This window comes from Stigmatopora nigra, chromosome 4 (assembly GCF_051989575.1).
Source record: "Stigmatopora nigra isolate UIUO_SnigA chromosome 4, RoL_Snig_1.1, whole genome shotgun sequence".
Classification (NCBI taxonomy): Eukaryota; Metazoa; Chordata; class Actinopteri; order Syngnathiformes; family Syngnathidae; genus Stigmatopora; species Stigmatopora nigra.
Window position 1 is genome coordinate 4,368,911 of NC_135511.1, and position 23,294 is coordinate 4,392,204.

At 34.1% G+C, this 23,294-nt stretch overlaps 1 protein-coding gene across 12 annotated transcripts in view; it reads left to right on the forward strand.

Annotated features, from left to right (window-relative positions):
• trpm3 (transient receptor potential cation channel, subfamily M, member 3) overlaps nucleotides 1-23,294 on the forward strand; it is a 129,720-nt gene that overhangs the window by 86,551 nt on the left and 19,875 nt on the right. For 4 of the 12 annotated variants that reach the window (XM_077715881.1, XM_077715887.1, XM_077715886.1 and 1 more), the window contains exons 12-20: nucleotides 276-326; nucleotides 3,093-3,233; nucleotides 5,094-5,123; nucleotides 7,814-8,106; nucleotides 11,878-12,106; nucleotides 17,147-17,314; nucleotides 19,899-20,039; nucleotides 21,873-22,001; nucleotides 22,484-22,735. In XM_077715881.1, coding sequence (XP_077572007.1) covers nucleotides 276-326; nucleotides 3,093-3,233; nucleotides 5,094-5,123; nucleotides 7,814-8,106; nucleotides 11,878-12,106; nucleotides 17,147-17,314; nucleotides 19,899-20,039; nucleotides 21,873-22,001; nucleotides 22,484-22,735 — 1,434 coding nt within the window. Of the gene's footprint in view, nucleotides 1-275; nucleotides 327-3,092; nucleotides 3,234-5,093; nucleotides 5,124-7,813; nucleotides 8,107-11,877; nucleotides 12,107-17,146; nucleotides 17,351-19,898; nucleotides 20,040-21,872; nucleotides 22,002-22,455; nucleotides 22,736-23,294 lie in introns of those variants that run through there. The other 8 variants (XM_077715879.1, XM_077715885.1, XM_077715884.1 and 5 more) reach the window with 5 other exon arrangements.

The window sequence follows — 23,294 nt, forward strand, 5'->3', positions numbered from 1 at the left end:
ATTATATGAAATAGAATGACAGCGATGAAATGAGAGTCCAGTTAAGGGTAGCGATATTCTAAAGTGAGAATCAATGTATCCGTGACAATATTTTCAAAATAAAATAATGGATAAGAAAATGCATTTACTTTTGGGGGGATTTCATAATGTAGATCTTTTCCGTATCTCGAGTCATCTTTTTGCATATAAAAAAAACATAAACTGAAAATTCCGTACCTAGAGGCATTTGCAAGTAGAGGTATGACTGTATTACATTTCCTTCTTTTTGATTGCAGAGACACGGCCCATCCAACACACTTTACCACCTGGTCAGGGACGTCAAAAAGGTATGAGCATCACTTGTGCCATTTGGGTATGTTAGCTGAAATGTGTGTGTATTAAAGAACCACATGTAGCTCCTCTAGTATCATTTGCATTGTAATGTTTGTGTGGCTAGTTCTAGTTGCTCCAAACCGCAAATAGGGGCTGGCTGTTTCTTTTTCAGCTGGTGCTGCAGGCTGCAGTAGCTATGTAGAGCTGTGCATGATGCCCGTCCCTTTGTCGATTTCCGTTTACACTTTCACTATTTACTCGGTTCTTTCTCCAAGGGGCACAGCACCATTGCAAACAAACACCACACGCATTAAACAGTCTTCTATTTGCAGATTTTAAATTTGAGAAAACAGCTGTGGAACTGCTGGCTGAGAAGGAATAAACTGCGATGTGTTTGTGTTTTTGATCTGTAATGAGTGGAGGTGCATTTGGCCACCTAGCTCTATATGTGAAATATTATTGCATCGCAAACATGTGAATTTCATTGTGAATATGATGAATTGGTTTACTTGACGAGATTTGCATATTTTTTATTGCATACACAACTTGATTGGAACATCACAACAACATTGTAATCTTTACATTCAGTCCTCGTGTCCTCTTGCCAATCACCCTTTCAGGTGAGAATTACTGAAAGGGTCACCATCAGTAGGTTTAGTATCAAGGTGTTCATTAATACAAGTGCTACTGATTGCAGTAGCAATCCTGATTTGGACTTTACATGGTCACAAACAGCTTACCCAGGTGGGTTCATCAGGTGCAGGATGCTCTGCTACAAATTTTAGAAAATGTTTTATGCTACAGTCCAATCATTTTCCATTTTAACTTTTAATCTACTGCCTATCTGTCACCCACTTGTTTTCAATGTCTTCGGTCTCCTCCCACATTCTAAAAACATGCATGTTATGCTGGCTGATTGGACACTCTAAATTGCCCCTAGGTATGAGTGTGAATGTTTGTCAAAGGCATATATATATATATATATATATATATATATATATATATATATATATATATATATATATATATATATATATATATATATATATATATATATATATATATATATATATATATATATATATATATATATATATATATATATATATATATATATATATATATATATATATATATATATATATATATATATATATATAAATTTAATTTTTATGTCCATTTTGATTAATTTTTTCCAAAGTTATAAAGTGTTCCCTCGGTTATCGCGGTTAATGGGGACCGGGACCCCCCGCAATAGCTGCATTTCCGCGAAGTAGGCGTGCCCCTTCAAAAATGATTAAAGAAACGGGTAACACGTGCACAGTGTTCTCTAACCACCGGTCCGTGGACCGGTACCGGTCCATGATCCAGCTGGTGCCGGTCCATCAGCGTAATAAATATTGAGGTTTTCAATATCGCGATCCTACTCAAAATGACGAAAGTTTTTATAATAACAATAAATAATTGCTATTATGTTTGGGAATTTTTTTTTGCCGTCTTGGACGTCATTTGTGAACCGTCCCCACCCCCACACAGTTTTGTCTTAGGTTGTCGCCATTTCCATTAGACGGTCCGCGAGAAAATAGAAAGTTTTACTGGTCCACGGTCAGAAAAGGGTTGGTATTTTTAAACCCACCTAAGAAATAAACCTCAGAAATCTTATCAAAAGAGTTTCTGTCTATATCTCAGAGATTCAGAACTCATTTGTTTTCATTATTTAGATTCAAACTGATTTCATCTACTTTGAAGAAAATCATCACTTCTCAAAATACATTTCTGAAAACCATGTACTGAAATGGGTTAATTTTATTGTTTATAATGTCTGTTTCCATTCGTTCATTCACTGGGATTTTTTTAAAAGTTTTATGGACCATGAGAGGTTTAGAATACAATTAATCAAGATTAAATGACTACAAGGCCTTAAATTGTTTTTGTTTTTATTAAATGTCTTTTTTTTGTTCAGTAATCCCTCGAATATAGCGATTAATGTGGACCAGAAATGGCTGCGATAATTGAAAAAAAGTATGGTATTAGAACTTTTTTTCAGTGCTAAGTCCTAGTAGATAGAGTGGCGTCCGCTTACGAGTTTCAGTGTGGATTTTCACATTTTTCTGAACTTTAATAAAATATATTATTGATAGCAAAAAAAATTGTGTAGTGAATTCCCGATAAGTGAAGACGCGATAATCGAGGGATTACTGTATGTGTACTGCTCCATCCCTGAGGAACATAGTACTTATAAGTCTTTTTCATAGTTGCTTGTTAGTCGTCTGTCATTCAACCATTCTCTTCCAGGCTGACTATTTCTTCGAATAAAATCCCAAAAAGTACATGATCCATGTTTTTCTTCATTTTTCATAATAACGAAATAACCAAAATTTCACATGCACATTAAGATTATTCTGCACCCACTGAAGCTTATTCATGGCTTTGTAATTTGTGTTTAGGGCCTTACCTGTTGAAATCTTGTCAATGTTTCTTTGCACTTGAGAAAAAAATGCCAAGGGCTGGAAGAGAGATCTTGTCCGTGGTGTTTTGTGTTTTTCATTTCTCCTGCTCGTGCTTATCGTGCGTTTTACTCACTGACACTGTGTGCTCTTTCCAAGCGAGAATATCCAGGGTTCAGTTGGCTCTACTTCAAGGTGAATCCAATAATCCCGTTTTTTTTATAGCCACCTCAGTTTGATGTGGATTTTTTGTTGTTTTTGTTATTGCAATGTGTATTTTAATTGCCGTTGTAACGTGTAGTAAGCAAATTTTAATGGTTTGTTCTTTTCTAGGGAAACCTGCCACCAGACTACCGCATCAGCCTCATTGACATTGGATTGGTCATTGAATACCTTATGGGCGGGGCTTATCGTTGTAACTACACTAGAAAGAGATTCCGAACTCTGTACCACAACCTTTTTGGGCCCAAACGGGTGAGCATATTTTTTATGTGCCCTTTTAACAGTCATTGTTTTTCCAAGGTCAAAGCTTGCTATTGCACCAGACAAAAATAATAAGCAACTAGAAACTCTTATGACAATCAAAGCAACAAAAAAATGACAAGTATCACCTACAAATTTCAAGTGTCCATTGTCACATTCAAACATGATATTTGTTTCAACTAAATAAGTGTCTCTGCTTTTAGTACATGATAATGATCACATTTATAGATAATCGTCACATTTCGGTACTAGTGTGCAAAAGCCTTTCTGCATTTTTAAATATTAAAGGACGTATTTTTACATGTTTCATGTAAATTTTGATATCTCTCATGTAAGATTATGATAGCAGCAGTGTGCTCTCGGCACCCCCTTTAATTTCAAAAATACTTCCTGGTCTTAGTCTACTTTGACTCGACGAATACTGAAAACGTTTTCAAAACACTCGTACAATAAGCATATATCATACAAATTGTCAATATATGACAAAAACTCATGTCACGAATTGTGAATATATGACAGAAACTAATGTCACATGTTCGTCTTGTCTCTCGTACAATCTAGCAATCGTCTCAACATGTTACATTCAGCCAAGACACATTTTTAACTTTTCATTGGCATTAAACAAAGATGCTTGTCAACTAAATAGGGAGTTTTCTGTAATGCCATTTTTTCATTTAATACTTTTAATCATCGCATTTACCGGCTCCCATTGAAAAGAATAGACATCAAAACCCTTTGAACTGAGAGAGTTTAGCAGCGATCGTTCGATTTGCAGTGAATGGCAGGCAGTTAATTTGAATCATTTTATGCTTTTAAGATATAGTATATTATTATATATATAATATATTGCCCTTTTTCCAGATTGTAAACAGAAACATGATATTCGTCATTTTTATTAACTGAAATTGTGGCAGCCAAGTAAAACCAATTGTTTAATGCATAAAGGAAAACAAAACATTCAGACCCATTTGCTTTGTAACATGAAACTAAGCAACAGATGACATTTTAACCTTTAAATTAAGAGTGTAAATTGCAAATTGTGGTCCACCCATCCCATATTTGAGCTGCTATTATGATGCTATATTAAGCATCACCAAAATATCACATACTGATACAGTTTTAACTGCATTGTATCATTACAATAACAATTTCCATTACAACCAATACCATTCATCTCACTACGCCATTTGTAACCACATGATAAGAACATTGCTGGTCATACACACTGTGACAACAAATGCATTCATTTGATTTTGCATCTTTCATTTAAAAAAAAGCAAAAACAAAACAAAAAAAACGATTAAAATGAATTTGGAGGGTCTCAATTACCACCGATCTGCTTGATGACACTCCTTTTACATGTGTATGTTGTCATATCTCTGTTTGCATGTCTGCGATAGAAGCAATGAAAGCATCTTAATGGAAGAAGGTGGAGACATACTAGTGGGAAACGAGAGAGTCTGTTCTTATTTGATCTTTTTTTTTTCAGAGTAGCTCAATCTCACACAATCACACGCTCACGTACACACACACATAAATACATGTTAACAAAGAACAAAGCCTTTAAATAGATGCAGATATCAAAATCCCCCAAGGAAAGTGAGCCTATTTTTACCAACTGGGATGCTAGCTCATGAATGCATAATGCAAACGTGGCCTTGTTTTTTTTCTATTACACATACACAGTAGTGTACTAAATCCACCCATGCATTTTGCTTTAATACATGTGTGGTGGTTCCAGCTGTACACTTACAGTAGTACATATAGCATTTTTAGCAGCAACAGATTACTCCATGAAATACATCCCAAAAGGTTTTGTTCAGTCTGTTCATGTTCTTGTTGCTTTTTTAGCCCAAAGCCTTGAAACTGCTGGGGATGGAGGTGAGTGTTTCCATCATGGTTATTTCTTCACTGCTCGTCCTCCAAATTGTTCTTCCAAAAGATGTGCTAGTAGTCTGTGCTGGTTATGTGCTTTTGTCTCTGAGTCAATCAGTGTCTTTTCTTTAAAAGTCATCACTCTTCCACGTCTCTGAACAGTGTAAATATGTGAATCCCAAATATGATATACCTCTTAAGAACATCTTCTCACAAGAATTTTAGTAGAATCTCATACAAAATGAAATGTACCCGATTGTGACATTAAAAATAACAAAAAACTAGAAAAGCACTATGAGAGAGCAGATTTCCATCTAAGCAACCAAATTCAAAGCATCATCTTAAATCGTAGTATATAGGCACTGTTAGCTTTGTGTTCTTTTAGAGTTGTGATTGTCCATTGCTATCACCTGAAATGCTGCCTATGTGTCACCCATCTTTTCTCAATGTCTCATTAACCCATGTCTGTGTATTTAATTCCTCTTAGTTTGTTCATCTTTTGGTTGCGTCCTTGTCAATGTCACGTCATTGTTAGGTTTTGGATTCCCTGCCTTTTGTTTGCACTTTGTTATTTTAAATTTAAACCTTTTCAGTTACCACAACCAAACCTGGCCTTCTTATTCCCTGTGATTAGGTCCCTCCCTTTTTATATACAGTGTTCCCTCGCCACTTCGCGGTTCAGCTATCGTGGACTCAGAGCTTTGCAGATTTTTTTGGAAAAATAAAAAATAAAAATACAAATATTACATTGAAACAACATATTTTACAGTTTTTTTTTGTTATAACATGAATTTCACTCTCTCTGCCCATATTCGAAAAGGTGTACTGTATACAGGGGGGTAAAAAAAAAATTTAAAAAAGGGGGTTTGGAATTAAATTCAAATTAAGCATTTTGGAAGGGGAATTTTGCGGAAATGCCCTTATCGCAGGTGGTCCCGGTCCCCATTAACCGCGATAAGCGAGGGAACACTGTATATATATTGATATTAATAATATATTAAAAACATCTTGCAAGTTTCATAATAATTCCCTAATTCATTCTTGAGTTTTTGAAAAAATAGCTTTTTAACTTTTTTGACTTTTGACTCCTTATTTTAAAGATGCCCTGCTTGTTTGATATAGAAAACTGTTCTTGAGTTACTTCTATGACCTTTAACCTCATTAATCCAAACGGAATCTCCTCTATTTTATATTATAAACATATTCGGTAATATGGGGGAAAAACATAATGAATGTTTAATTATATTCCCTTTATTTTTTCAGCGTTTATTATAAAAATCTTCTGATGACCTATGTGACCTTAAACCACCCCAAAATGCTATCACCTTTCATTTGTTTTTCCATAATTATTGAGTCATCTTTAATAGAAAGGTAGACAACAAATGAACTCAATTTTTTTTTGTACCTGCATGTGAAACAACGTTGGAAATAGCTAAATTTGACTTTCTTTGTGTGTGTGCGTTTTTCAATAGCAATAGCATCCCCAACAAACTGTGGTAAGAAATAAAAATATATTTGAATTCCAAGGCGAAGGGCCTTTTCACCAGTTTATTGAGGTAAAATACATACATTCTTTATTATAACATTCAGCCACCTCTTCTTCTTCGATTGCAGGTTCATTAAACTTTCCTAAAAACGTTTTGCTCTTACTACTAGTGTTTATATGCATCACTAAAAAGTCTATTTATTTTAATTACAATTTGTAAACTAGTTCAATATTTATATAGTGTACCGTGGTCATCAATATGAATTTTGACAACCGTACTGGAATGATTACAAAATATGAGCTTGATTGAAAGGAAGGCTCTTCCATTTTTGTACAATTTTCTACCAAATCCTTGTGAGAACACCTTAGTCTGAACTCATAAATGCACAGAACTGGCAGAGTAAAGACAAATCTATTGTGTGGTCCCCAAATGTGTAGAAGCTGCAGTTTTCTGTCAATTGTGTTTTAAGAAAAACATGCATGCCCTTTACCAATTTGTGTGTCTTCTTGAAAGTATCATTTTTGCCTTTCTCCGCATTACCGTCACCTTCGTCGTAATCAATTTGCAACACAAAATGTCAAATTTATAGTTATTTCAGGCTGATTGCCACAGTTTTATCTGTGACAACGGAGCATTCTACTACCACATATTCTTTGGTGTGGTTATGTTTCAATGAATGTAAAATATCTAGAGCGGCTAGCCATTAGATTTTTTAAATTGACCATCAAGTGCTCAAATGATATGACTTAAAATCAATAGCTTTGTGATGACCTGCTGCTGTGTTTACTAGCGGTGCCAATCTCTCTAGGGGAATACCCAGCTAACAAGTAAGAAGAGGAATAAGATTTGAAATGAGAGAATATTCTTTCAGAAATAATATGTAACTCACAAGCCACCATTGACGGCCTTAAAATCAATCTATTTGAATTAGGAGGGGCTGGCGGCAATTGAATAATCTTTTTTCAGCCCCTTAACTATTCAAACCGTCTATTGTCCTCAATGGTAGTTAACTAACAAAATAAATCGCATATGGATTTACATTATCATGTCAATTTCATTCATACGTAGACATTAACATACTGCGTTTAGAATGGTTTAGGGCTACCATATAATATTTATGAGCTTCATCACCCACAATTATGGCTTGCAGGGAGAATTTACATAGCAATCTATCTTTTCCTTCCCCTTATTACATGTTCTGGACCACAGGATGACATACCGATCCGCAGAGGCCGTCAGAAAACCACACGCAAGAGAGAGGAAGAGGTGGACATAGATTTGGATGATCCAGAAATCAACCACTTCCCATTTCCCTTCCACGAGCTGATGGTCTGGGCCGTGCTGATGAAGCGGCAGAAGATGGCGCTCTTCTTCTGGCAGCACGGTGAAGAGGCCATGGCCAAAGCTTTGGTGGCGTGCAAACTGTGTAAGGCAATGGCACATGAGGCTTCTGAGAACGATATGGTGGATGACATCTCACAGGAGCTCAACCACAACTCCAGGTGGGTAGTCGTAAACACCATGATGTATTTTCCTCGTTAGAAAAATAACTCCATTCTTGCTCTTTCAGTCCTCAAACAGTAGAAGTGAGATACACAGAAATACTTAGTGATAGGTTCGTTAATAGTTATACTTTAATATAATTATCAAAGACTATAGGTAGACATCTGATTCAATTATTGACATGTAATTAAATAGGCATCTTGGTGAGTAGACTTATAAGTAAGGATACATCCCGACCTTGTCTCTGTCTCAGATTATCCTCGCGAACAGTAATTTCTCATACAGTTTTAAAGCCATAAATCAAAACAATTACAAGGTTACTGATTAATCCAACTGCATAAGCAAGAACAAACAATTCTTCATTCGACATAACAATTCTATAAAGAAGCGAGGAAGGATGTCACGATGTAGGAACACTATGCGGGTGTTCCTGGAGGTGATTGATAGCCATCCGCTGGTATCAAGAGTTCTTCACGTCATCCTCGTTGCAAACCCAGATAAACAGTCCTCGGAGCCCGGGACTGGGTGAGATGTCAGGTCAACAGTCCTTGGCCCGAGGACTCGGTGACTTGATACGACCCTGAGTTCTCTTCAGACAATTTGAAGAAGCTTTCATACAAAAATAATGAAATGCACATATATATATATATATATATATATATATATATATATATATATATATATATATATATATATATATATATATATATATATATATATATATATATATATATATATATATATATATATATATATATATATATATATATATATATATATATATATATATATATATATATATATATATATATGTATATATGTATATATGTATATATGTATATATGTATATATATATATATATGTATATGTATATGTATATATATATATATATATATATATATATATATATATATATATATATATATATATATATATATATATATATATATATATATATATATATATATATATATATATATATATATATATATATATATATATATATATATATATATATATATATATATATATATATATATATATATATATATATATATATATATATATATATATATATATATATATATATATATATATATATATATATATATATATATATATATATATATATATATATATATATATATATATATATATATATATATATATATATATATATATATATATATATATATATATATATATATATATATATATATATATATATATATATATATATATATATATATATATATATATATATATATATATATATATATATATATATATATATATATATATATATATATATATATATATATATATATATATATATATATATATATATATATATATATATATATATATATATATATATATATATATATATATATATATATATATATATATATATATATATATATATATATATATATATATATATATATATATATATATATATATATATATATATATATATATATATATATATATATATATATATATATATATATATATATATATATATATATATATATATATATATATATATATATATATATATATATATATATATATATATATATATATATATATATATATATATATATATATATATATATATATATATATATATATATATATATATATATATATATATATATATATATATATATATATATATATATATATATATATATATATATATATATATATATATATATATATATATATATATATATATATATATATATATATATATATATATATATATATATATATATATATATATATATATATATATATATATATATATATATATATATATATATATATATATATATATATATATATATATATATATATATATATATATATATATATATATATATATATATATATATATATATATATATATATATATATATATATATATATATATATATATATATATATATATATATATATATATATATATATATATATATATATATATATATATATATATATATATATATATATATATATATATATATATATATATATATATATATATATATATATATATATATATATATATATATATATATATATATATATATATATATATATATATATATATATATATATATATATATATATATATATATATATATATATATATATATATATATATATATATATATATATATATATATATATATATATATATATATATATATATATATATATATATATATATATATATATATATATATATATATATATATATATATATATATATATATATATATATATATATATATATATATATATATATATATATATATATATATATATATATATATATATATATATATATATATATATATATATATATATATATATATATATATATATATATATGTATATATGTATATATGTATATATGTATATATGTATATATGTATATATGTATATATGTATATATGTATATATGTATATATGTATATATGTATATATGTATATATGTATATATGTATATATGTATATATGTATATATATATATATATATATATATATATATATATATATATATATATATATATATATATATATATATATATATATATATATATATATATATATATATATATATATATATATATATATATATATATATATATATATATATATATATATATATATATATATATATATATATATATATATATATATATATATATATATATATATATATATATATATATATATATATATATATATATATATATATATATATATATATATATATAATAGTATTACGGAATTAACCCAACACTTAGTGGCACGCATCATTATTTAAAGCAGAGTATGTTTTGGTTACTATTCACCTAGAGGCGTGTATATTCCTCAAGGCTTTTTGATGTCTAGCACCGTCAATGGAAAGTAAAGAGTTACTAGCAAATATTATTGTATTTATTGTTTCTCGTCGCATCTCACTCGCGTGAAGATATCTACGAGGACCGGGTCGTAGGGGTTGCATTTTTTTTTTACTGGAAATAGCAAGACCGAGTCAATAGTCTTTGAAAAAGCCAGTGAAATCTACATTGATTTTAGAAGGTGGAAACGGATTAATTTGTATTTAGGTATTTTCAATGGAAACATTTGATTTGAGATGGGAGTAAATTGCCATAAGAGTTCAGTCCTGGGAACGCATTAAGCTCGTATCTTAAGGTATTACTGTACTTAAAATTGCCCCAAGGTATGAGTGCGAGCGTGAATGGTTTTCTGTTTCCTGGTGACCTGCGATTGACTGGCCACTTATTCCAAAAAACATGTAAGGTAACCCTGGTAAGGCTAACATGTTACATGACCACTCGCTGCCAACAAAAAAAAATCAGATGCTGGGGAAAATAGGGCTGCTATATATTCATTTCTATGTCCGTCCTCGTCATTGATAGGCATATTAATAGGATTTTTTTTCACTGATGTTTTGAACATTGCGGAATTCCATGACAACAAACTGAGAAATATTTCTGTTTGTGTTACAGCTTCATGAAGCTAAATGGCCTAACATAATAACCGCAATGTTTATCTGTGTGTTTCAGCATTAAAGTATTCTCTCATGACTCCTTCTGTTTATATGCAAATCTAATTTTGAATAAGTACCAGATGGTCTGTGATGTCTGGACCAATTTCATGGTATCCTTACATGTTGCGGCAAGGCACACTACAATCTCTGTTCATGTAGTTTCGTGTGTGTTAATGTCCCGCATATTATTTCCTAGGGAGTTTGGCCAGCTGGCAGTGGAACTTCTGGACCAGTCCTATAAACAGGATGAGCAGATGGCCATGAAGCTCCTGACATACGAGCTGAAGAACTGGAGTAACGCCACCTGCCTGCAGCTGGCGGTAGCGGGCAAACATCGGGATTTCATTGCGCACACCTGCAGTCAGATGCTGCTGACAGACATGTGGATGGGACGCCTGCGTATGCGCAAGAATTCGGGACTCAAGGTAACATAGCATTTATTATTTTTGCTTTTGGTTAACATTTTGGAATTTCATTTTTTAAAGCCTTTGACGCCAAATTTTGACTTGATGATGCTTAGGACAAAAATGACCAAAAGAGATTTAGAACCTCCAAGATTGTTGAGACTTAGAATATCTTCTATCTGATGTTATTGAGAAATTATTTTACTTAATACTCCATAATTATGGTAAATTTAAAAAATAATGACTGACTGACTTTTATAAAGTATTTTGACTTCCATTTTGAAATGTTTTGACTGGATTACCTTTAATGAAAAACAATAACTAAATAACATTTTGAAGATTTTTGACTTCCACCGTTGATGATGCTTATATAAATTTCAACCCAGTGATCCCTTTGAAAAAAAATGGACTCCCTAGGTCAGGTGTAGGGAACCTATGGCTCGGGAGCCATATGTGGCTCTTTTGATGGGTGTATATGGCTCTCCGCTAACCTGTGTGGTAAAATATGGGTATCGCTGGTGGGAGACCGAAGTCCCGAACGCACCAATGGGATCGTCACGCTGGAACTGTGGCGCCGATATGATCTCTTGCGCCTTTTTAATCATAAATTTTCTTCATTAGACTTTTCTGCATGCATATTCTCATTGATAAGCAACAACTCAAAATATTCTCAAAAGAATTCAGACCCTTTTTTTTATTTACAAAGTGGTGAAATGATTAATAAATGCACACATTTTCATGTATTTTTACTTTTAAATTCTTAGTACAACTCTCAAGGAATAATGTTTGAAAATATGAATTGTTTATGGCTTTCTTCGTCAAAAAGGTTCTCGACCCCTACCCTAAGTCAATGCACTCTATAAACTGAAGGCTCTTTTTTGTACGCCCTCTACTGGCTAATTTGTAAACTAGAGGCAGCATAGGTCCATGTGCCTTGCACACCCCGTACTGGAAAATTCCCAATTTACAGAAAGCTGCCCTCTGCTGGTTAACTCCTAACTGGAATTTAATGATATGATACCTACTGGCCCGTTCTACAATCGCTCCCATGTTTCAAGACAATTTGTTTACAAATGACGGAGGAATATGACTCCAAAGATAGTGTCCACAAAGACAACCACAATCTGAGTAGCGAATTGATGGGCGGGCTAATGTTGTCACCCAAGAATGACCCATGACATTTGGGAAAAAAAACCCAACCTGACAGGTTGCACTTAAAAATGTGAATGTTCGCTTCCAGTCCCTTTCTATTCAAATGTATTGGATATCGATCTCAGTCAATGGAAGTCAAAGGATAAAACTCATCACTTAGGAGAATGAGTCTACTCAGAAACCTAGTAATAAGCCCTCTGCCATTCTGTTGTCACTTTAAGCCTCCTGATCCTTCTCTGAAGCTAGAGAACAGAAGAACTGACCTTAATACTGGAAATCCTTGAAACCTTTATACCATTTTTCACTGTCATTGCCTACTTAATTATTGTCTCTCTTAGATGAAACAGTGTTCTTTTCCCTCAAATTCTTTTGTTCAGATGTGTAAAATGAAGAGTCGAGGTTGTTGTTTTTTTCCAGCTAAATTTGACTTTCTCATGTCCCATGGAGCAAGATGAAGGAAAATTAGATAAGTGCTTTAACTTCGGCAAGCTGTTTTCTTCTGGGTTGCTGAGGGTGCAGTCAGGGGCATGTGTGTGAGATATAGTGTGTGTGGGGGAGGGGGGCACCCTTTTTTTGGGGGGGGGGGTAGTTTCCCATAACAGCGGTATTCCTTGACTTTTGAGTGTACTGCTAAGGCTCATGGAAGCAGAAAGACAGCCAGCACGCCACAAGTTGAACAAACAAGATGGTTTGCCCTCAGGGTATGATGACACAGTGCAAATAACACAGTCCAAATATTGTCAAAGTAATGTGGGTGCACATCTCAGAAAGGTTATATAGATTGCGGGCATCCATTCCCGACATTGCAAGTCATCATGACCGAGTCACTGACTTAACAATATCGATTTCAACACACGTTCAAGTCTGACAAATGTGTGACATCTTTCATGACAACAGTTGCAGTGAACACACTCAAGATTTCATTGTTACAGTAGCAAGAGGACACAGGAAAAGATAGACTGGGATTGATGGTCTGGCAGTGATTATTTCATAGCTGGCCTCCTTCCCAATCCAAATGGATTGGACGTCTATCACATTCAATGGGACTGAAGTGATGTATTGTACAGTGGGTGTTAGGCCTTTATGCTACTGCAAGTTGCTGCTGGCAACACATTGGCATTAAGACACAGGATGGTTTCTCATACTTACAAATGACCCCTTAAACCTGAATATAAATTTAAATGAGTGTTCAGTGCATTAAAACCCCCTAATAATTACTTGGAAAGCGATTACAAGCGCTGCTTCTGGCAACTGTAATCCATCTTCTCTTGTTTTACATGCTCAAAATGGGAAATATGGAACACATGAGCATATTTTGAGTGCACGTCTGTGCTCTTTGTGTACATAAACATGTTTTCTGCAAAGACTCACCCTTTTTTTAATGACTATATTTTCTAACTGATGCCAATTTCTAAATGTACACACAAGTAAATTCGGAAACTAGACTTTTACCCAAAATACACTTGTGTCTTCTTACCCAAACTATGGTTTCTCTTCACAAACACACACTCACTCACAAACACACAAAAAGACACACGGACACAAGAAACATTTCTTTGCACACACATATTCCCATCTGAATTCATTTAAATGATGGAAGTCAATTTTAATGTGCCACAGAGGAGTTTGTTATACTCCCTTTGTGGTCATTTATATTATGATTTTTATTAAGAAGATGCAGCTGGACAGGAGAGAGTTAAAAGGGTAAGACAAAGATGGAACAAAGGGAATGGTTATAATATAACAAGGTATAAGTAGTGTAATGAGATTATTACGATTTACCAGCAAACAGGTGTTCAAACTCAAGGCCAGAGGAGGCCAGATCGGACCGGCCATATAGTTTTGTGTTAGTTTTATCAGAAACCATCACAATACTGTATCATGTACTGTTTTCCTTATTCATTCATTCATTTTTCGAACAGCTTATCTTCACAAGGGTTGGTTGGGGTGCTGGAGCCTATCCCAGCTAATTTTGGGCACCAGGCGGGGATACCCATCCAATGCCAGGGCACAAGGAGATGGACAACCATTCACTCTCACACTCATACGTGAGGGCAATTTAGTGTTCAACCACCCCAAATGCATGTTTTTGGAATGTGGGAAGAAACCGGAGTATCCGAAGAAAACCCACATAAGCCTGGGAAGAATATGCAAACTTCACACAGTGAAGATGCACCTGGTATCGAACACTCGACCCCAGAACTGTGAGGCCGTGTTGTCATTAATTTTCATTTAATTACATTTATTTTTTCAACACGTTGATGAGAGCAGATAGTTAAATTAGATAAAATGTAATGAAGTTATTTCAAAATTCATTTTCTCTCCTTTGTGACCGTTAACATTTGACCTCATAACTCTATTAATATTAAATATAATATAAATATAAAAAGAAATATTATCACAACTTCTATTTCATACCTTAATAAAAACCTATTCTGCAGTTTGATAATAATCCCCTTCATTGCTCATGACTTATATTGAGCACTAACATATATATATATATATATATATATATATATATATATATATATATATATATATATATATATATATATATATATATATATATATATATATATATATATATATATATATATATATATATATATATATATATATATATATATATATATATATATATATATATACATACTGAATCGAATATATGCATAGAAAAAATATAAAAATGATTAATAATTGATAATAATAATGATAAGTGGCATTGAAAAATGATAAATATCACATATTAGGGCATGTAGGCCCCTTATCTATGAAATATTGATATTGTCAGCTGTATTAAACAAAAAAATAGGTTTATGGATTTTTTTTACATTAAGAAAAATTGTCACAGTTCTCTATGAAGAGTTATAAACATTGACATATTGCAAGTAGTATTTTATTGTTATAAATCCCAATTTTTGAATATATTAGGTCATTATTGAACAAGTTTTTGTTGACTTGTCATTTAAAAAAACAACTCTCTTTAAATATATTGTTTTCAGTAAGCAGTAACAATTCTTGATCATCCTGTTTCAATAGACAAGTTCAAAGTAATAACGGAAAGCCATAACTGCGACGTGAATTTGGACAAAAAAAATAGTTTGACACTCGAACATAGTAGAGCACGTCTCAAAGTGGTGGCCCGGGGGCCAAATCTGGCCCGCCGCACCATTTTGTGTGGCCCGGGAAAGTAAATCATGAGTGCCCACTTTCAGTTTTAGGATCAAATTAAATTGAAAAGTATATATGTATATTGAAATTCCTGATTTTTCCCTTTTAAATCAATAATTGTAGTTTTTTAATTATTGTTTTCTGTGTTTTTAGTTCAAAAATAATTTTGTAAAATCTAAAAATATATAAAAATAGCTCAAATAAACATTGTTTTAGATCTATAAAAAAATCAATATTCAGGGATTTTAATCTAGTTCTTTTAATCCATTTATAAAAAATATATATAAACATTATATCTAAAATGGTCCGGCCCACGTGAAATCAAGTTGACATTAAAGCGGCCCGCGAACCAACCCGAGTCTGACACCCTTGTAGTAAAGAAATAGCAAAAACAGGAAATAATCGAAAGAAGCTAATGATATGGAGCGTAATATGACTAATCACCTGTTAAAAATGGTCATCTTTAGAGTAATTTGTCCTTGGTATTTCTTATTAGGCACAAGTAATTGTAGCAGAAATGTATTACCATACTTCAGGCAAGTGGGATTTCTGCCACGACAACTTTGTCGGCATCCACGATCACATTCACGATCATTGAAATCACATTACACGTCACATTCACAGATGATCAATGATAGTCTTGAGCCGCGTCTCCCCACAATAACCTCCACACCACTTCTCATAAAAGGGGTCATTTCTATCTCATCTATCACTATAAGCACCCTCGCCTCCCCACAGGTGATCTTGGGCCTGCTCCTGCCACCGTCCATCCTGAGCCTGGAGTTCAAGAACAAGGACGAAATGTCGTACATGCCCCAGGACCAGGAGGCGTACTTGCAAGAGAAGGAGGAGGAGGAACCTGAGAAGCCCGTCAAGGAGAAAGAGGAAGAAGACATGGAGTTCACAGTAAGGTCTTACTGTGAGGCGCAGTACAACTCCGTGGTGAGAGAACCCACCTCAGCCCTGCATCTCAGAACCTGTCCACATATTTACACATTCACTAGTCAGGTCCAAATCTAGCAGACATTCATTCTGCCCCAAATGATCATTCGTTTTAACTCCTTGCAACATCAAAATCAACAAATACACACAACACGACCAACATTCCTGTTTCTCGTTGTCTTAGCCAAAACCTGGTGGTGGAGTTGTAGCGTCTCTTGTGGGTTTTCCTCGTGAATGTTTCTACTTCCATCGATCTCCTATTCTCCCCGTAGCCCCTCTTGTTCTCTCTCCCAACTCCCCTCTCCCCCCCTTTGCTTTTTCCTTCCCCCCTCTCCGAGTTGTGAGGTACAGTACAATGCCAGCTGACGGCTGCCTCTCACGCTCTCCTGGTGATGGCTTGCTGCTGCGGACCACTCCGCATGTGGGCTGCCGGGGATTTGTATTTATGTAACTGTGCGTGCCTGTTGCTGCACATCTTTTAAATCATCCAGAGTCTGAGCAAGCACCTTTTCACAGCCGTGGAGTTGCTCTTGTGTGCGCATATATCGACTTGGATGGCAGGCAGCACTTTTTTTCCTAGTTCAATCTAATCAGTTCAGGAAATATATCAGGATCCAGTCTGTACACTAAAATCAAGAGCAGACAATTGATTTGGTATTCACAAGCTGGATCGTATATTGTCCATTTAACTGATTGCATTGAAGTGAATACCTCTCAGCACCACCCCCCAACTATTTCTCATCTGCACAGAGCGCAGCCAGAAAGCAGGCACAAAGAAACCCACAATGTGACTCTGTAATAGAAGCGGCAGTTTTGGGCTATGTCTATGAGTCTTTTTTTATTTTATTATAATGATACGTTTTTTTTCATAACTGTTCATTTTTTACAAAAAAAGAATTTTTGTCGATGTGTTACATTCGGAGGTTTGTGCCAGCTTCTGACTGTACAAATGCACTGCCAAATACTTATTAGCAAGGGCATCAAACGAGTCAATGAGAAATAATGTATATATTATATATCATAGAAAGGCTGTATAAAATATTTGCATTCTAAAGGTGCTCAGTTTTTTTTTTCAATACAGAGTGAAAAGCTTTTTTTATGAGCAAATGCAGATAAATAGAAATATTATAAAATAAGTAAGAGTAATTTAAAAAGGGAAGAATGTAATAACAAAATATATCATGTAACTACAGATGAAAAACTGTTTAAAATACAAGATTAAGTATTTATAATTAAAAGCCTCTGGAATCTGAGGGTATTTTTAGTTTCTCCATTTTTTATTAAAAAGGGGAAGAGTGAGTATGCAGCTGTTTTTCTTATTTGAATATCTTTAAATATTGGTTAATTGGAAAAAGTAGAGACACAAAGTATAAAAATAAATCAAATGAAAGATTAGTTACTACTATGAGAATCAAAGAAGAGGTTTTAGCCATTTTTAAGGTAGGCAATGTGTCTAAGTGATACATACAGTTGTGGTCAAAAGTTTACATACACTGTATATAAAGAATATAAAGTCATGGCTCTCTTGAGTTTCCAGTTATTTCTACGATTCGTTTTTTCTCTGATAGAGTGATTGGAACAGGTACTTCTTTGTCCCCAAAAACATTCATGAAGTTTGGTAACCCATAATAAAGTCATAAAAGAACCAAACTTCATGAATGTTTTTTGTGACAAAGAAGTATCTGTTCCAATCACTCTATCAGTGAAAAATCGAATCGTAGAAATAACTGGAAACTCAAGAGAGCAATGACATTATGTTCTTCACAAGTGTTAGTAAACTTTTGACCACAACTGTAGGTGTGTTGTGACAGCAAGCAGTTTCCAACATAGACTCAGGAGCATGAAATCATATGCCTAATATTGTGACAGGCGCCTGAAAAAAGTACGAAAACTGAGAGCAAGACACAGACATGATAAGATGTTGATTAAAATGACGATCAATTAATTGTCGATAAAGTTGCCACTTTGCAAACTTTTTCTCAAAGTTATTCCAACTGAGCATTATTCTCCATACTATTTTATACAATCCAAATATTTCATACAGCCGATATATTTATATAACTTATGATTTCTGAAATTTCCTGACTGAAATTCCCTGAAAGGCCTGGTACCGCTTTTTCATTAAACATATGACCCATGAAATGGGGGTTAGAACCATCGCTCATGGATTTAGCAATTGTGTCCCAGATGGAAAGTCGATCTCTTCCTTATTCAGTTTTTTTTTCCGTCTTCTTCTCGTCTTCTCTGGTCTGTCTTGTTGTCTGAGACACAATCCATGAGTGTGTCCCCTTGTGCCATGGTGTGTAAACTCACTCCCATTCACCTCAAACACACATTTCACATTTTGGAATGACAACATTGCCTGTGCTTGCTTCTTTTGGATATGACATGATGAATGAGGAAATTATGTACTCGCCTCGAAACTAATTGATTTACCCCTTTTTGTGTGTTGCTTTTGTCTTGTTTTTACCACTCCCCATCCTGGCCGTCTTCTTGGGATTCCATTTTCCTCCCGTCACTCCATTCTCGCATTGGCAATTGCCCTCAGGCCATGCTGGGGAAAGTAGCCACGGAGACGTCCAGGAAGAAGGATGTAGAGGAAGTTCAGAACCGCCACCGCCTCATCCCCATGGGACGCAAGATCTACGAGTTTTACAACGCTCCTATCGTCAAGTTCTGGTTTCATACGGTCAGTTGGTGGTTTGGAAACCTTACAATTCATTGGACTCAATGCTCACAAAGTTTAGAGGAGTTCAAAGGACACTGGCTTCATACTGATTAGGTTCGGGTCAGAATCTTTGCAAGGACTTGCACTACACTAGCGGTCAGAAGTTTGTCTTTTCTTTTGAATGACAAGGAGTCTCAAAACCTTTGACTATAGACTGATAAAAAAATTCTGGCCAATTACTTATATCATTTTCTGAACCACTCTATCCTCATTAGGGTCGCGGGGGGTGCTGGAGCCTGACCCAGCTGACTCAAGGCCACAGGCACAGGACACCCTAAACAAAAGACCATTCACGCCCACTCCCAACACCTTGGGGCAATTTAGAGTCTCCAATCAGCCTCCCATGCATGTCTTTGGAATGTGGGAGGGAACCGGAGTACCCAGAGAAAACCCACACAGGCCTGGGGAGAACATGCTAACTCCACACAGATGGACATGACCTAGATTTACCCCCAGGATGTGAGGTCGACGCAGTAATCACACGCGCCACCGGGCCACCTTGGCCATTTTCCCATTTTTGAAAAGCTGATCTAAGTTTTTAATGATCGATCTTTTTTCCCCATAAACAACAGGAAGCACCTTTAACTCATTGTCCAACAGTGACAGCGAGCAATATATTTAAAGTAGACCTTATTGTAATTACACCACGGTCTTGCTTTTTTCTTCCCTCAGTAAGTCTGACTTCTGATTTAAGTATGATTCCCTGTGATCAGCATGGTGATGACCGCAATCCAAGTGCCGTTGGAATCAAATCAGTCAGTTGATTACAGAAGTTAATAGGCAAAACAACAGAAGACATTTAATGGACATTTTCAGGCCAAGTGTATAGATCTAGCAGTGAGGTGTCTAGACATCAGACCTTTATTGTGAGCCATCCTGTCTCTCATTTTACAAGTGCTCATTTCAATTGGCATCTGTCACTGCAGTCAGCTCCCTCAAATCATAACTTTTTTTTTATATGATAGTGTACTAACTAGGGTTACCACAACTGATAATATTGATTGTGGACTAAACGCTGAGGGGTTTCATGAGACACCATATGTAAAGTCATGCATTACTAATGGCTATATTTATTTGGGTATTTTAACTGCAAATGTGCAATGAACAATGACATTTCATTTTTATCCAAAGAAAAAGTTACTGTTTGCAAATATCGCATTTTGAGTAATTGCAAAGCTAACCATTGGTTTTCTTCAAGTACACCAGAAATCAGCAAATATTTATTCATTTTCATTCATTCTCACCGTGTGGGGTGCTGGAGCCAATACAAGTTAATAGTGGGCAGAAAGGCAGTGGAAATCCTTAATTGGTGGTCAGACAATCGCTGGGCACATTGAGACGGATTATGATCCACCCTCTCCCTCATGTAGGGGCAATTTAGAGTGTTGAACCGGCCTACCAGCCTGTCCTGGGATCAAACCTTCGATTCAGAATTGTGAGGCAAACACAGTTACCACTTTTCCAACGGGCTGCATCAAATATGCCATAAATATTACATTATATGTTATTTTTTATTTCTCTTTTTGTTTTATTTATAGAACTAAATTAAATACATAGAAGGAATATTGTATTTTTTTATAAATAGGTAAAAAAAATTTAAAAAAAATAAGCCTGCCTGGTGGGTTGTAAGAAAATGATTAGTATGTCCGCCTCATAATTCTGAGATTGATTGTTCCGACCATCCAGTGTGAAGTTTGCAGATTCTTCACGGCTCCCTGTGGTTTTTCTTCAACTACTCTGGATATTTTTTTTTATTTTAAGCACATTTTCAAAAATTATTTATCTTCTTTACAGATGGCATATGTGGGATACCTCATGTTGTTCAACTACATTGTTCTGGTCAAGATGGACCTGTGGCCTTCCGCTCAAGAGTGGATCGTCATCGCTTACATCTTCACAAATGGCATTGAGAAGATGAGAGAGGTACTCCTTTACGTGCACATCTACATAAGCAATGCTAAACCGGTGACTTTACTTAATGGATTAATTCCGACTGAACTGTCAGACTGCTTTTGAGGACAGAAATGAACGTTTAATCTTTTTTAACTGTATATGCCTGGACAGTGTTTATTCGCTTGGAATGGCCATTTGTCGCAGTCAATGGCACCTACACATTATTATTCGATTTCATCCTTTCCAAATGAGACTGTGTGCAGTTGTGACATGTTTGTGTTGTAAATGTATGAAAACTACTCATGGTTTTGTCACATCTATTTTTGCTGCACAGCTGCTCAATTCTGTCAGTGATCTCACACTGTCCTCTGCTGGCAGTCATTTTCTAATGCATTTTTCTGACAGGTCAAAACAATACGTAGTCTTTTATAGTATTCTCCTGCTTTGTTTTTCTCCCTCATGCCCCTGCGGTCTCCCCTCCCAGATCTAATTGTTCCCCAACCCTCTTCTAGATCCTTATGTCAGAGCCAGGGAAGTTGTTACAGAAGGTCAAGGTGTGGCTTCAGGAGTATTGGAACATCACAGACCTCATGGCCATCCTCATATTTTCTGTCGGCATGGTTCTGCGTCTCCAGGAGCCCCCGCTCATGAGCTATGGACGGGTCATCTATTGCATCAACATCATCTACTGGTACATCCGGCTGCTCGACATCTTTGGTGTCAACAAGTACCTGGGTCCCTATGTGATGATGATTGGCAAGATGGTGAGATGTAGCTGGAACATCTTCGTCCGTGCTCATCGTTACAAAATGACTTGTTTTTATGGGCTGCAGGATCCTTGATTCAATCTATTTCTGTTCTGTTTATCCTTTCAAAGTTGGTGGGTCTGCTGGAGCCTATCCCAGCCAACTATGGGCATTAGGAAGTGGATTGGTTGCTAGCCAATCACAGGGCTTAATAGGACAGCCAGCTTATCATGCTCACATTCATACTTAGGTACAATTTATAGTGTTCAAGACACCTACCATGCATGTTTTAGGGTTGTGTGACTAGAGTCCCTGAATAAAACCCGCATAAGGACGAGGAGAACTTGAAAACTTCACACAGGAAGGTCAGAAGCCACAAGGAACCCATTTAAACCTCAGTATCAAAACTGTGAGGCGGACCTGATAACCACTTTTCCCAACGTGCCGCCCAAATAAATCATGCACTTCATACAGTAGGGCAAATAAGTATTTAGTCAACCACCAACTGTGCAAGTTCTTCTACTTAAAAAAATTAGAGAGGCCTGTAATTGTCAACATGGGTAAACCTCAACCATGA